This window comes from Camelus ferus, chromosome 6 (assembly GCF_009834535.1).
Source record: "Camelus ferus isolate YT-003-E chromosome 6, BCGSAC_Cfer_1.0, whole genome shotgun sequence".
Lineage (NCBI taxonomy): Eukaryota > Metazoa > Chordata > Mammalia > Artiodactyla > Camelidae > Camelus > Camelus ferus.
Window position 1 is genome coordinate 28,133,811 of NC_045701.1, and position 17,381 is coordinate 28,151,191.

The window sequence follows — 17,381 nt, forward strand, 5'->3', positions numbered from 1 at the left end:
AATCCATGAATCTCCACGTATTTTTTTTAAGACTTTAATGGATAAATGGGCAATGGGTGAATAGGATAAATGACTGATGAATGTTCAACATCACTAGTAATTCAAGAAATGCAAGTTAAAAGAGCAATCGAATACAACATTCCCACATCAAGTCAGAAAGACAAAACCTTGAAAATATGCAGTGTTGGTAACAAAGCAGTGAAATTGGCACTTTGACCTAAAAACGCAGGATGGCGCCCATTACATTCATTAAATCAGCCCCAGCAATTCACATGGTGCCTGGATGTAGCAAGTTTCCATTAAACATTAGATGAATAAATAAATAAGTGCCTGGATACCCTGCTGATGGGAGTATACCGAACAAAATTTGAAGGAACTATTTGATAATCAATATTGAAATGCAGATGATAGTCATACTTTTGACACTGCAACTCTTCTCGTAGGAATCCACTATAAAGAAGTTCTTTAAAAATACAAACATCCTAGTCAAAAATGTTTGTCATGTTATTAAAACATTGAAAAATTATAAAGCCAAGTCTCCAAAATTAGGTAAATGATAGTAAAAGGATGGCCCAATTCTCTACACAGAAGAGTTCACAATAATTAATATTTCTGAAATGTGTGAAAATACGGGAAAAGGTTTATAACATGTTAAGCCAAAAAAATTATGTTACCAAGTGCAGGGATTTTATTTAAGTACAGTAAAAAAAAATTGGACAGGAATGTGAAATTTAACAGTAATTTTTCTGTGGGTTGTGATGATGGAAGGTTTTCTTCTATCCTTATAAATCTTTCGATATTTTTCTATAATGGCTACAGAATATATGTGTAGCTTTAAACAAAGTAAAATTCTGCATTAACAGAGCAAGAAGAGCACTTTCTGAGGAGGGTTATCCTGCCTCACACCCCAGATCACATCAATGGGACAGGTACCCACAGCCCTTCACATCGGGGCTTCTCATTTCTTTTTCATTTTGATGTTTGACTGTATTCAGAATAGACTTTTATAAGTGCACATCATTAAGGCATTTTGATGAGGAACAGGTATTTTATTTTAAAACTTATTAAATCTCAATCAAAATCCTTCTGCCATTTTTCTATTTGCCATTAGTGAATACAGAGACAACTTGTCAGTATTTTCAATTAAAATTGTCTATATTAAAATAATTTTAAGGCCTTGGCATGGAGTATACTTTTTATTAAGCTTAAAGAAGTTCCAGAAATAAGTCCTTTACATTTTCTTAAAGTTGTCTTTGTACAGTATCTAAAGTAATCATTATTCAGAGTAAATGAGATAACATGTGAATAAGGGCTATGTAATTATGAACTGCTATTCAAATGGTATTTTTAAATTTTTTATGACATTCCATTTCTCACCTTATATTTATTTCTGATGAGATATCTCCCTCTCATTCTATGACCTGTCTCATTTCTGCGTGTTTTCCATGGTGTTTGCATGTGCCCTCTACAAATTAAACTGATATTTTTTTAGCGTGTGTTGTAAAATGCTTTCTACAGAGGTAATTTAAAAGACAAAAAAATTTTGAGGGCCCTGTGAAATGCAAACCAAAACCACAATGAAATGCCATTTCACATCCATTAAGATGGCTTTAATCAAAATGGCGATGATAATAAATGTTGGCAAGGACATGGAAAAATTGAGATTCATACGTTGCTAGTGGGAATGTAAAATGATACATCAGCTTTTAAAACCAATCTGGTATTTCCTCAAAAGGTTAAATATAGAATTTCAATATGATGTGACAATTCTACTCCTAGGTCTTTACCCAAAAGAAATGAAAACACACGTCCACACAAAAACTTGTACATAAATGTTCGCAGCAGCATTATTAATAGCCAAAAGACAGAAACAACCCAAATGTTCACCTACCTATGAATAGATAAACAAAATGTACTATATCTATACAATGAATATTATTTGGCAATAAACAGGATCAACCTTGAAAACCATTATGCTAAGTTACAAAGACCACATATTGATGATCCAATACATATAAAGTTTCCAGACAGGAAAACCTACACAGGCAGAAAGTAAATTAGTGGTTACCTAGGGATGTGGGGAGAAATGGCAAGTGACTGCTAACAGGTATTAGGTTTTTAGGGGGATGATGAAATGTTCTGAAATTGACTGCGGTGATAGTTGCACATCTCTGTGAATACACTAAAAACTACTGAATTGTACATATTCAAGAGGGGAATTGTATGACATCTATAATAACATCTCAACAAAGCTGTTTTTTTTAAAGACCATATGAATTACCATTTTCTATAAATCGGTAGTGTATATTAATGCAACTTTGGGGAAAGAACTGTGTCACTAACAAACTATTAATATCTTTTTACCACTTATTTCCACAAATTTACATTAAGGAAATCATTTAATGGAAACAAAAAGCTATGTGAAGCTAAGTTCTATTAGTTTCAACTTGGAAACAATTTAAATGTCTAACAAGGGATTTGGTATTATGATTAACTTACATGATAAAATATTATCATCCATTAAAATTATAAAGTTATAATTAATAATATAGTATAGGAATATTAAAAGTTCAAAATACTCTTAGATATGGAAGCACATATCTAAACAAAATAAATAACCTTAGTCATCTAAAAATATCTCTATGGAAAAAGTTGAGGTGGTTGGACTAGGAACATTTTTACTGTTGTCTTTTTGTTTTCTGTAGTAATTTTCTCATATAATCCTTTTAATTAAAAAAAACTGAAATTGTTATTGCTCCATTAAACCAGTAGTAAGCACAGAAATCTAATAAAATTAAAAGGTTCCCTGGAGATGCCTAATGAAAAAGCATTGGGTAGACAGTGGGGGAGAATTTCAGGCACCAGTGTTTAATTTAAACTCTGTCACAAAAAACAATCCAGTGGTGTTAGAGGCAACAAGGTGGTTACAAAAACTCCAGTTCATTAAGTGACTGCTACATATTCTACTGGTCCATCTGGTGTATTTTTTTCCAGTATGTATCTGGACTGTTTCCAGTACATGGTAACAGTCATTGCTCCTCAGTCAGTAGAAGGTTAAGGTATCGTCTTAACGCCTTCAAGAGCTCATGCTTGAAAGCTAAGTACTAGCATAATACTTAATACGTACGTAACACGAGTGTGCACACAGATGCCGCAGATGTGCTTTGCTAGGAAGTGGCATGAGGAGAGGGCAAGAGATGAAGGGCATTCAGAGCAGAGGTACGCCAATCACAAGGGCAATCGCTGGTGTGTTGACACTGTCAGAAAGGCTTAGCCTCCTCATCACAGCTGCACTCAGCAGGGACAGCAGGGCATCCAAGGAATGAGCTGAAGGCAGAGCTATACTAATAGGACCTTTGTTTTTTAGGCACATTGACAATGGAGATATCTTTACATTCACAGGGCCTCAGAGTGTGCAGGGCACGAGGGAACAAAATTCTTATGAGTAAAGTACAATCAAAATGTTTCACACCCCCAAGGCACATGTACCTCTAAGTATGTTTCTTTTCAAATGCCTGCATTTACTGGTGTACCTGCCACACCCCCAAAGCCTGACCTGCATACTGTGTGATCATTTGTTAACGGATTACTGACTTTCTGACATACTCTTCCCCAAAGGACAGCTGGCTCCTTGCAGTGGAGTCGTAGGAGTTGAACAAAATGTTTCCCCTGTATTTGTGACTTAGGTCCGCCACAAATTTTGAATCATCTATTGGTTTTGAACTACTCAAGTGTTTTATCCTTTCAATCAGTAGTTAATAAAAATGAAGCAAAGCTATGAAGCCAGTGACCTTTGTTTTAAGATCCCTTCCATCTATCCTTTTTTAAATGTATTGCTCTATTCTTCATTGTTAAGGTAGAGTTTGCTTATATTGAAGATTTAGGAAATATCTATGAGTAGAAGGAAAAACAGGCAGTTGGAGTCCTCCTATTCAGGGACGACTATCACAATATTTCAGTGGATTATATTCTAGTCTTTCTTTTTTTTTTTTTTTTTGATTCTTTTTTTTTTTTTTAATGGAGGTACTGGGGATTGAACCCCGGACCCTGTGCATGCTAGGCAGGTGCTCAGGCCCTGGGCTATTACCCTCCCCTCCTATGCATAATTTGTGTTGGTATCCTACTTATTTCTTTAGGCAACATAGCTGGGAACATAGAGTACACACAATTATGAAGCAAAATGACAGTTTGCTTCTCCAGGAAGCACAACCCTGCTCGCCTACCTCCAGTCAATACCTTTGCTTCTGCAGAAAACAGAAAAATCATCCTGTGTGAATACATTGGAGGGACCTTCCTCCACAGCCCATCCCACACTCCAATTTAAATAGCACCCCTGCTCACCTGCCCTTACTACTTTCCCCTTTCTAGACAGGAGCACCTTGGAGAATGACACCAGCCACAATCAAACACAGATTCACCAGGTCACCCTGAACACTGCGTGTTGGACTTTGATTCCTCCAATCAGAGCCAGCTCCATGCCAGCTCTGTTCCTCCAGCCCAGATTCCCTCCAGACCATCACCCTGAGGTGCCACCTTACTTCAAAGCAGAGCCTTCTTTAATAATAAAACCCTCACTGAAAACCTTCTCCTGTCCCTTTAATAAGCCTCACTATGCTTTTGTCCACGTGTGTGAGAAACCAGATAAACAGCCGGCTGCCTGCTCCTTAGCTCAGGAATTGGTCCAGGCTTGCCCCCTGAGGACTCAGTCAAGCTTCTCCCTTGTGGGCTCTCCATGAACGGCCTCCTACGCTGGTTCCCTACCTCCTTCTCTTCCTGCAGTTCTGCTGTAAGAATGTCGACCCGGTTTCACTCTGAACCTGCTCTCGCCTGGAGGTCCTCTGGGACACTGCTGCTGGTGCCTGGCCTCTGTCTCGATGCTCTGCAAGTGTGGACAGGTGGCTTCACATCCCCTGCCCAGGCCAGGCCTGTGGGTATCACTCCTGCAAGTCCCTGCTTGTCCAAGGAGGAAGAATCAAGCAGCCCAGGACTTTAAGCAAAGCACGCTAAGAGCCTGACGTCACGGTAATGACGTAAGAACTGATTAGTCTCTTGCTTCCTAGGACACTTCGATCTAAACATAAAGATACAGAAATCATGAAAATTTGAATATTTTCCAAGAAATTTTCAGAAAAGAGTTGAACACGTGATGTGTGGTCATTGATTCCCTGTCTCTGCCACATCTGTTCTTCTTTTGGAATAAGTCACGGTTGGCTCATCCTTTTGAATCCTCCAGCTGCTTGTTTGTGTACAAGAATACCACGCAAATGTGAGTCTCTCCTGGTCTCATGACAAAAGCTCGTAGGATTTCCTTCCTAATCACATGACCAACAATGCTCCTTTTCTCGGACACAGCCAGCAAATAAAGAGTAATGGCTGCTGCACTGTCTCACCCGAACAATTAAGTCTGTATTTCTCATCATTGACTGAACGTCCATCCCAAATGCCCATAAACTATGATAATTAAAAGAATGAAAATGAATCCTACTTCAGCTGATAAATGTAAGATCTTTGGCTTCTGGAAATTATCCATTTTTTCTCCCTTATTTAGCCAACTGTGTTTAATTTAAAAGATGTAAAATCTCTATAGTTACTGTTCAACCAGACACTGCAAAGTTTAGGGGTCTGGTTGCTGAACATGCCTTGGAAGATGCGTGACCCACACACATCTTTAATTCAATGTATCAGATGTGTATTGATTTCACAAACAATGTGTACATCGTCATCAAAACCTCATTTACCCATTTAGTTGAAACACTGATTAAGCACCTATTGAATCTTGTGATACAAAGATAACTAAGACAAGTCCTTGCTTTCGGGGAGCCTAACATCCCATAGGGAAAACAAAGAAGTAAATAAATTCTTGTAATGGAAGTGTTAAAAAGAGAGTACTAAGGGAATTAAGGCAGTCCTAAAGGGTGGGGGATGGGGGGGTTGTCAGGGGGAAATAATACTTGATAGTTGAGGAACAAGTAAGATTTAACTGAGCAAACCAGAGGTACAGAAATACGAAATAATATTTGGGGGAAATAATACTTGATACTTGAGGAATGAGTGAGATTTAAGCGAGCAAACCAGAAGGTACAGTACACATAAAAGAACACGTGTGCTCAGCAGGAGGCACGGGTTTCAGTATGACTGGAGCATGGGCCAGTTTTGGAAGAGGCAGGCAAAGACCAGGTGGTCAGGGCCCTGCGTGCAGCCTTGCTAAGGAGTCCGGATTTCACCCTCAAGTCATGAAAATATATTGATCAGGGAGAGATTTGTCCCTTGCCAGCCCTCCTCACCACCTCACCTCTGCCTTTTAATGGCAAAATGGTTCTCCCGCCAGCCACAATGCACTGAGCACCTGACACCCAGCTGTGGACAGCACCTGCATCAGCTCACTGTCTGGAACTTTCCTATTTCCTCCAGGAATTTTGATCTTCCTGACCCTTCCTTGTCTCTCATATACCTAATCTATTCTCAGCTCCCACTTGGCGGCTTCCCACTGTACCACTTACAAGCTCCCTTTCTGCACAACTGCTCTATTTTTTTTTAACTGAAGTATTATTGATTTACAATACTGTGTTAGTTTCAGGTATACAGCATAGGATGATTCAGTATTTTTACAGATTATATTCCATTATAGGTTATTACAAGATAATGGGTAAAATTCTCTGTGCTACCTCTTGGGGGGTGATGGAAATGTCAGCTACCTTGATTGTGATGGTGGTTTCATAGGTATACACATCTATCAAATTTCATCAAACTGTACATCTGAAATATGTGTAGTTTATTGTACAGGAATTATACCACAATAAAGATGTTAAAAAGAATTCCCTGTGCTGTACAGAATATCCTTGCTACTTATCTACTTTATACCTAATAGTTTGTTTCTGTTCACCCCATACCCCTAACTTGTCCCTCCCCATTGTTCTCTCCCCTTTGGTAACCACAGGTTTGTATGAAGGTTCCTTAAAGAACTAAAAATAATATGATCCAGCAGTTCCATTCCTGGGTATATATGTGAAAAAAAAAACACTAATTTGAAAAGATACATGCACCCCATTGTTCATAGCAGCACAATTTACAATAGCCAAGACATGGAAACAACCCAAGAGCCCATCAACAGACAATTGGATTAAGAAGACGTGGTATATATACACAATGAAATATCAGCCATAAAAAAGAATGAAATACTGCCATTTACAGCAACGTGGATGAACTTAGAGAATGTTATGCTTAGTGAAGTAAGTCAGACAGAAAAAAACAAATACTGTAATGACAACACTTATACGTGGAATCTAAAAAATAATACAAATGAATGTATATACAAAACAGAAACAGACTCATAGAAAACAAACTTATTACGCTTAGCTTATTGTGGGCAGGTGGTTTTTACAGACCCTAGCTTCAGGTTACAGGCATCCCCACTCGCCTTCAACCAGCAGACACATCTGCATCACTGCTCATTTCAACTGGATTCTCTCACACATCCGCTTGCAAGAATAATAACAATTAGCTTCTCAGGTGACTCTGGGCTGTGTTAAAGAGTATTCCTGGGGGTGCAAGGGGATTGTAGTCTCAGTTTAAAGGCATATTCAGGAAGACATAAAAAAGAGGGTCTCAAATTTTAGCTAGGTCTCTGGTGTCTGGTTAGTGCTATGATCTTCCTTAGCCCTGTCAGTAGTCATTTAATCCCCATTTTACAAAGGGGAAAAAAAAAAAAAAGGAGAGCTAGATTAACTTCTCCCGCTGGAGTTCAACCTATAGATTAGGAAACCTAATTTTTATTTCCCCTTAGCAGAGGCACTAGGGATGGAACCCAAGACCTGGTGCATCCCAAGCAGCACACGCTCTGCCACGGAGCTACACACCCCTCTGCCCCCAGCCTAATCTTCTACTTTGGTTTATATCTGAAAACTCTCTAGCTATTTTAAAGTATCCTTGGCTTACACTAATTCTTGCTTCACCTAAGGACAAAACTTGGAAAGATCTAGTTATACATTCAATCTCCTAGGATCGAATTATTTTTGCTCACTATTTGGCATCCCCGTTCCAACCTTTCCCAGCAAAACTGCCGGTGATAAAGCAGTTCTAGAGGGAAAATTCATACTGAAGCCCAAACATGCTTATAAGCTGCAAAGACAATACCGATAATGATTTTCTTTTCTCATATAGAATAGTGAGGGAAGTATCGGCCTTGGATTCAGAAAGGCTACTATCCATATGTTTGCGCAGATCCTTCATCTACAAAATGGAGATAGTAGAGAGCCCCCAAGAGTTTTGTGAGGATTAAACAAGATGAAATATTTCAAGTACTTTATATAGCACTCAGTAAGTGGTTGTTAATACTTTCATTACCATCAGTAATACTACTATTGCTTTTACTACCACAAAAACGGACGAAATACGGCACTAAAGTCAATGACCCAACTATAAGATGAGCTAATGGAAGCTACCTGCAGGCACTGCGAAATATTCTATTTGAAATTGAAGTCAGTCTCAGATCCAGGTGTATCACTTATACCTGGAGGAGTAAGTGTAGTCTAAGGAGAAAATAAAAGATCTCATTTTGGGACTATTCCAGCTCTCAAAGGGGACAGGTCTTTACTAGCAGAGTTTCTGGATGATTAATATTTGAAAAAATGTTTTAACTATTGAATGTTGGCAAAGAACTTACTACCGTCCACCAGCTCTCACCAGCCCCCACCCCCCACTCCCAAAGAGAAACAAAGAAAACACATTCAGGTGCCACCGCTGGAAGCTATACGCCCTCAGATTCTGGCAATAACAACAAAAGCATTTGTAATTTCCTGCCATAAAGGAGACAACGCAGAGATCCTCCATCTACTTTAGAGTAATTTAAAATATGGAGGTTCTAGAAATCATAGCTGCGTTTTGATTACTGGCATTCTGGGAAGCACAGGGGCTGTGAGATTTACAAGATGCATTCAACTCTCGGAGTATTGTTATTTAACTAGGATATGCTATGGAACATCCTTTCCCTCAAACAAATGATTTAACCTTGACAACTGCTGTTGGAAAATCCAACTATGGATTGAGCTGGCTGTTTGCTCCTTGAACTTCAATAAATTTATTGAGTCCACTTCAGAGGCCAAAATTTATAGATACATAGAGTAAGATATTAAAGTTAATGTTTTGCAGTGATTCCAATACGTAAACAACATTACTTTCTGTTATGTGTTTCACATACATCTACTAGAGATAGTCATCACACTGTGAACAGCATTTATGTACCACTCTGATGAGATAGGGCACACTTTATGTCCTTCAAGGAAGAACCACCAAGACAAACAACGGCTATAAAACATACTCGGGGTCATACAGCAAATTAGTGTTCGAACTAGAAATAAAACTAGGATTCACCCTGCATTCCAATGCCTGGCCTCCATCTATTCTAGGTTACTGGTGATGGGACAGAGGGAAGGGGAATGATTAATACTCTCCTTCCTGTTCCTAAAAGAAAATCTTTGTCTTCCTAACTCAAAATAATGATTGTAAATTTGGACATTTTCTAAAATTGATGCTGATTTTGTCCTAAGATGAAATCACATGAATTCTGAGTAAATGGGAAGACATGTGTATGCATCTCTTTAAGAAATGCTTAGATCACAAAACAGAGCTTGCAAACTCAAAATTATTTGACTCATTGCCTAATATCCTCTATGGGAAACTTTAGGGGTTTTTTGTTTTATTATTTCCCACTAAGCAATTATAACTGAAGAATATTCTCATTTACTTTATTAATAACTTCCCATGTAGTTTAATATCAACTCCACTGGGAACCATTGATGATCCCTCTCTAAACACTGAGCTTCTCAAGGGCATACTAAGATGTCCATCCGACAGATGAGAATAAATCAGAAAAACAGAGCTTATGGCATCAACTAAGCACCAGCAGATAGAGACAGGAGAGCAAAAAATGTCAACGTCTCCCTAAAGGTAGAAATTTATTTTACATCACTTATCTTTCCAAGGTAACTTCTCTAACTTGAGTATAAAATCAGAAATTCTCTACCTCATTACCACAAACTTGTTTGATAGGAAAGAGGGACAGTTCTTATAGGAAAGAGATCCAGAACCTCTCACATCCTTATAAAATCTAGGTTAGATATTAAATGCAAAAAGTACTATCCAAATAATGTCCATATTAAGGATTAGATACAAAGTGTTTTCATGTACTTTGGCTAAATAATCCAGATTAAATTTTTTCTTGATATTTATACAGCATTTTATTACAGCAACCTGTCTTTAAAGAACTGTATAAAATATTTATATTGCAAGAAGACAAATTGTCACATTTATACTCCGAAGTCCTTATGATGAAAATAACCTATCTAGAGGAAGATTATTCTTAGACCTTCCTTTACTAAATAAATTTAGAAAACAAACACGCTAATCCTTAGTTGTGCTCAACATAATTAAATCAACACTTTCAGATTTTATATACATTTTAAAAATTCAGATGGTATGATTTGAAAGATTTGAGACCAAAAGCTCTTGCAGGTTCCAATTGGAGGACACCTGAGCCAACTTGTCAAGTACCAAACAGTGACCTCTCATCAAAAATTCTTCTTTCATACTTCAGCCCATAAAAACTAGCAAATTAAAAGCACATATTAGGTAAAGAGGAATTTCAATTCTGATCATCTAAATAGATTTATCTCTTTCCCCACCGGCAACCAAAAGCTTGGGCTCTTGCTTTCAAGCTTACCTTCCTCTGGGGTTACTGACCTCCTGTGTCGGCACTTCCAGATCTTGGGGACTGAAATTGACTGTCCATGTCTTGGGTTATAGTGGTAGCATGCTCCCATGGTGCCAAAGGGTGGGGAGCCTGCAGCAAACATGATGGGCTCTCAGGACAGCTGGAGAAGAAGGAACAGGTAGAGGGTGTACTTCCCCTGCTCCATCATAGCTGCTACAGAGCCATGGGGAGAGGCTCCGCCCAGCATTCATGAGTCAGCCTTCCCTGCACACAGTGGGCCAGACAGGTCTCACCACTTTACAGTCATATGAATGCGACAATTTTTTACAAAACCAGCAATGTTCTTGGAGAGCTTCATTTTATTTTCTTCTTATTTCAGGGGATAAAAGTAGTGATCACTTTGCTTTTCAAAAGATGTTGCCAGTTAAACATAGAAACAACATTTTTTTTCACACTTTTCAGCTTTTGATTTAAAATAGTCCTCCTATTCTAAGAACAAATGATTCTACTATTTCTGTCTTCAACATGTCTTAGGGATTTTATTTTCAGGTTCTGAAAGCTAATTTCCTTCCCTGCCCGCACCAAGTGACCTCCATCACTACGTGTAGCCTTAGATGTAAACCTGAACTATGAAAAATCACTGTATAATTATCTTAATGAGACTTCGTGTTTATGTTGTGCCTTTTATCTAAAGAGCTCAAAGCATTTTGCTAATATGATCTTTTTAAGCTTCCCAACACCCAACTCAGGAATGTGATGGTAAGGATTACTACTATCATATTTAACAGGCGGGGAAACTGACGGATTAGCGATTAAATGACTCAGTTTGAGATCACAATGCTAGCCGAAAGCACAGTATGATTCAGAACTCTGACCTCGCTACCCAAGGACATACCCAACTGACCAATAGAGAGCTTCATGTTGAACTAAGAATTTTTCACTTCTCAGAATTGGTTCTTTTGCTCTCCGGCTTTAAAGAACATAGAAATAAGGCAAGCAAATCTATTTTACCTTTACAAATTATGGCACAGGTGCGAAAAATAGCAGATGTGCTAACTCCAGTTGATTACTTCCCCTCCTTACCCTTTTTAAGGGCCACCGCCATCTTCCCCACCAACAGGTCAGGCCACAGATGGTACTCACACTGTCAATATTGAAAGATTATTTAGCCAGTGCACTTTTTCCCACGCACCAGAGGAAGGAGGTTTTCAATGCTGGCCAACCTATGCATGTTCACTGTGAGGTAGTCAAACAATATGGAATTGTACAATACGAAATTGAAAAAAATCTTGTATTGCCGCCCCCAGAGGTGATCATTGTAATTTGTGAGGGTGTATGAACACACACATGCAGTGATGCCAGACATAATGTTTTGCAGCTTGTTTGTCTTTTCATTTCTTAATATTCCTTGGTCATCACTCTTCGTCAGTTCATGTGTATCTACACCATTCTTCTAAGTGGCTACATATCTGTTTTTATGGATATATGTGCAACAATACACAAAAATTTATTTCACTCAATCCTCTCTTACTGAACATTTGGGTATTTCCTTCTTTTTTTATCTTATGATCTGTAATAAACATCCTTGTGTGTTTAACTTTATATGTTTTTAAAATATTTCTTTTGTGTCTACGTCTCATTTTTTAACATGACCCAGGACTCTTACTTATGAAAATATACCTTTCACTCTATACGCTGAGCTGCTGATTGAGTTGTGAGCCTGCAGCCCTAAGTAGAAAAATCAGATCCCCTCTTTCTTCCCATCACTGCTTGGCAGATGTTTTGGGTTTTTCTGCAGGATACTACCCTGCCTTTATCCTTATGACCCCCAAAAGCAAACTGGAAAACAATCCTCAAGGGACAGAAGGAAAGAGAGCTAGGTGACGTAAGAAAACAATTTACAATGACCCACCTATGATTCATAGCCTGCTTTCTCCAAGGCCTTAGTTCAACAGAAAATTAAATCCTGGCTTTTTACCAATAGACAGTAGTAGGTACTATTGTTTGGAACAAAAAGTATTTTATGAATAAGACTTGGATCATATGCCTAAGTCTGAGTTTGAGTGGTCATATGACTAATTATTTTGTGCCTCTGCACTCTCAGTGTCACATTCAATTCTAAACTGATATCGTTTCAATGTTTGGACTGTCTATAAAGTGAGGGCCCACAGGGAGGGCTTCATGCCCTCATTCCTAGTGCAATTGATACTAGTAACACACGTAATTCCACATGGATATCCTGTGTCTATTATTTTATTTCCCAACGAAGTTCATAGTGGACAAGCATTACTTTTCTGTTTTAAAAACTGAAAAAGAAAAAGAAAGCAATAGACTTAGAACCACAACAAGAAAAATTTAGAACATAACGAGGTCGCCATCATTGTTTTCTGTATTAATTAATTCATTTGTTCACTTACTAAATATGTGCTGCAAGCAAACAATGTGAATAAGACACAGTCCTTGCTTTCAGGGAGCTGACATTACAGCCAGGGCCATAGACAAAGAAAACAGGCAAATAAAGGTTAATACTCCAGAAGCTTGGGAAGGGATCCTGGAAACTTGTATGGCTAACTACACAGTGAAACAAACAAGCAAACAAACAAAAAACTGCCTTGTCAACAGAATGAAGTGCAATGCTCTGGGTCATATGAAGTCTAAAAGATTTTGAAAGCCCTTAGTTCCCTTCACCAAAAAAGTGAATAAACTGAGAAGCCTTGTTTATCCTTGTCATATTCCAATTCTATTTGTCTCCCAAATTCTTAAAATATTGTTATTTAAGTTCAGGTAACCAAATAATTGTGCTCTTCAAGAAGAAAAAGAAAAATTTTTTAATCTAGTCGTTTATTAACAATTTTCTCCCCCCAACAGTGTCTACCATAGTAAGAAGATAAAGTAGTTCAGAGTAGGTTTTATAACAATATTGGTTTCAGATCATATACATGAGGCTCACTCTTTAAACGCTTATCCCATAGTAAATTTCATGCATGCCTTCCTGAGTTTATAAAACACAACAGGATAAACAACCAGGTCAAAATCTCAATATTGCCTAAACAGTTCCACTCAATAATCCAGCAATATGCAAATCTAATGGCCACTAGCGACATACATGTTGTGAGAGCAAGAAACCTTACAGTTTGTGTCAAATCTGTGAATGCTGAATTGACTCCTGCTGGCCTGTCCTGTTCCAAGTCCTCTAATGGGCTGAGAATCAGGGTCTTTGCTCCAACTGCTGCCACAATTTTGCTACGTAATCTAAAAGGAGAGGGAACTGTTTATATTTCTTATAGGCAAAAATCATAAAAGATTGGCCTTTATTATCCAGTCTTAACAAAGGAAAGTAACATTTATTTAGCATGTAGTATATGCCAGACGTTGAGCTAAAGGCTTTATAGATGTTGCTCAAAACTCTAGATCCAGATTAGCCTCATCCTTACCACATAAAGTGAGAAAGCAAGAGGTGGATCCGCAAAGGAAAAGTAGGTAGTATTACCAGACAGAGGGGAAGTGGAGGCCACGTGGAAAACACCCAGAAGCCCACTGTAAGAGTTCTGGCACACTGACACGAGATGGAGTGATCGGTTTCTAGCCATGCTGTTACAGCCTCTCTGCGCCCCTCACGGCTTCTGACCAATGAAGAGGGCCCTCTGCACATCTCTCCCACACTTGTCATTCTGCTTCTTCATCAGCAGTGCTTTCCACAGCCCAGCCACTGGGCAGGACAAGGCAGCTGCAGTGGCCATCTGACTCACCACCTGGGACAGAGCACTGGGGTTTCTTTAAAGTTCCCAAGCGATCCTAGTACGTAGCCAGGGTTAAGAACCACTGGAGCAGAAAAGCCCTTGGTCTTCACCATCCACATGCATAAATACTGTTTGCATCTTACAGTATCTGTTTTGTCGAATCTAATACTCTGTGTTCTAGAAGACAGATCTGGGAAGGTTTCTTTTCAGAAACTGATCCACAAAGTTTGGTGGGAGAGGGAGCAGTATCCACAAATAAGAAGCTAGACTCAACAGCACTCTTTTGCTCCCCTCCCTATGTTCTTTGCAACAAGATCAGTTTGGTACAAGATGGGGAGAAAAGGGCAAAAGTGGGCTTAGGGGGAGGGTATAGCTCAGTGTGTACTTGGCATGCACGAGGTCGTGGGTTCAATCCCCACTACCTATGTTAAAATAAATAAATAAACCTAATTACCACCCCCCAAATAAAAATAAATAAAATAAAAAGTAAAAATAAAAAAAATAATTGGACCAAAAAAATTTTTAAGTGGGTTTAGTTTTTATTTCATAAATCTTTTGGAGGTGGGGGAGGAGGAGAAACAAATAATGGAGCTTTGCTTGTCCCAAGGGCAAACGTTAAAGTTCCTATGTGCGGCTCTCATAGGACTTTGTCTTCTTTGAAACCAGCAGCAATTCAATGAGGTTATACCCCTGGAATATATCAAATGCCTAAGCTCACGTCTACCCGAGCATGGAATTCTGGGATCATTTAAAGGGACCGAGTTTCTCTGTATTACCCCTCTTTCTAAAATAGCGTGACACCATGACACCCTACAATGAGGTTCTATCCAGGGAGGCCACAGGATACAGTGGAATGCAGAACAAGGCTTACTAGCTGTGAGTACTCAGCTTAAGAAAGTTAACCTAAGTCTAGTTTTTATCATCCATAAAATGGAGGCAATGAATAACCGTTCTCAAAGACTCCTTAAAGGTTTAGAAATAATACATAGAAAGCATCTGATACGTAGTTAGCCGTCAGCAATTGTTAGCTGTTATCACTTGGGAAAGAAAATTTGTTTCAAAATCCAGTCTCCAAGATTAGTTCTAAATGAGGAAAGTTAGATTCTTCCTGGATTGTAAATACCGAGACACTAGGACAATACACATGAACGATTATGCACAGGAAATATCAAGTGAGGTTTACAAATTAGTCATGCTGGCTGTTCAAACAAATACTCCTTGAATTTAACTATCTAAGTTATAGTTAACTGGATGTAAGATATACTCAAGGATGTAGTGTACAATAGAGAATATAGCCTATATTTTGTAATAACTGTAAATGGAAAGTAACCTTTAAAAACTGCATAAAAATTAAAAATTAAAAACAAAATGAAATGCTGTTAAATGTTAGAGTCAAAAAGGACAAGCATAAAAAGCACAGAGGATTTTCAGGGCAGTAAAACGTCTCTGTATGATACCGTCATGGTAGAAATGTGTCATTACACATGTGTCCAAACCCACCAGAGTGTACACCAGCAGGCGTGAGCTAATGTAATCTGTGGACTCCGGTGATCATGATGTGTCAGCGTAGGTCCATTACTGGTAACAAATGTCCCCCTCCAGTGGGAGATGTTGATAGTGGGGAAGCAGGCTGTACAGTGGGAGGGCAGGAGGTTAATGAGAGATCTCTGTATCTTCCCCTTGATTTTAATGTGAACATAAAACTGCTCTTAAAAATAGTCCGGAAAAAAAAATTCAGCACTACAAGCTGCTCCATGTCAGAAGCAAACGTGCAATAAGTAAATAAATAATAGTTTGAAAAAATACATAAGAATAGGGTTCATTAAACGGCCAGCTTTGTGGGTAAAATTTTTGTAAAAGTTCCCACAGTTTTAGTGACTGAGGCTTTCTTATCTTCATGTGAGTTTATCAAGGAAGTGTTTCATTATTGTTAAATGTCTAAATGTTTAATTTCCTAAGCACAATTGATTGGTTACTTACAGTCTATTGAAACATGCCAAATTTCTTTCCAAAAACCATGTCTTTTTAATAATTCATGGGTAAAGGCTTTCCTTTGTAAGCTGGGACAGTGACTTCTAAAGACCTATGTACATGATAATAATAATAGCAAACTCACAGTGCAGGTCTGAAAACCAGATGAGAGAACACAGATGAGAGGACGTTACGAATGATAAAGCATGGTGTAAATGTTATGCTTTTGCAGCTGCAGCTGCCACAACTGCTGACTAAAAGGAGTTTATCCCTGGTCATAAGGAGCTTCCATCCTCATGAGAGACACCGTGTGTGATTAAGCACCATGTGAAGAGATAGAAAGAGTTCTAGATTTAGGAAAGGAAGAGATGGTGGAATGAGCAAGGAAGTAACACCTGGAAGGAGACAGGATCGGGGGTACCAGCTCACCAATGGGCAAGAGTTGGACAGAGAAGCAGCAGACAGGTACCCTGGGCAGGCAGCTGACAGAGCCGCACAGAGCATTCAGAAATAATATGGAGCCTTGAGGCAGAGTCTATGCAGGGAAGCCGAGTGTGAGATAAAGCTAGGAAGGAAGATGGATACCGATGGGGGAGCGTCGATGCCTGTAACGTGCAGGGTGTTTTCAAGACAGTCTAACTCTACATCTCTTCTTATTATTCACTAAGTATTTATATTGCTTACATTCAATGTTATCATCTACCAGGCTCCAAAACTCATTGAAAAAGGCCCACAGAGTTGGCTGAGTGTTGTTACACTCCTGCTCGCTCTGCAGATGTCCAGAGAGAGAGAGGGAAGGGGCAGGAAATGGGCTAAAGAGAGAGCCGCAGACCCTGGCAGCACGCCCAGTGTGGAGGCAGTTCAGCAGACAGGAAGAGAAGGCAATCAAGGAGCCTGTAGGCTGCAGGCAGGTTGGAGCAGAAACCGGGAAACGGAGGAAGACAAATGACTCTAACCACCAA

General features: G+C 38.9%; 1 protein-coding gene across 3 annotated transcripts in view; it reads right to left on the minus strand.

Annotated features, from left to right (window-relative positions):
* FMN1 (formin 1) overlaps positions 1–17,381 on the minus strand; it is a 397,658-nt gene that overhangs the window by 308,579 nt on the left and 71,698 nt on the right. The window contains exon 1 of one of the 3 annotated variants that reach the window (XM_032481564.1): positions 10,718–10,919. The exons of the other annotated variants lie outside the window; for them this stretch is intronic. Within the exon in view, the coding sequence (XP_032337455.1) occupies positions 10,718–10,850 (133 nt within the window). The 5' untranslated portion in view covers positions 10,851–10,919. Of the gene's footprint in view, positions 1–10,717; positions 10,920–17,381 lie in introns of those variants that run through there. 3 annotated transcript variants of the gene reach the window in all.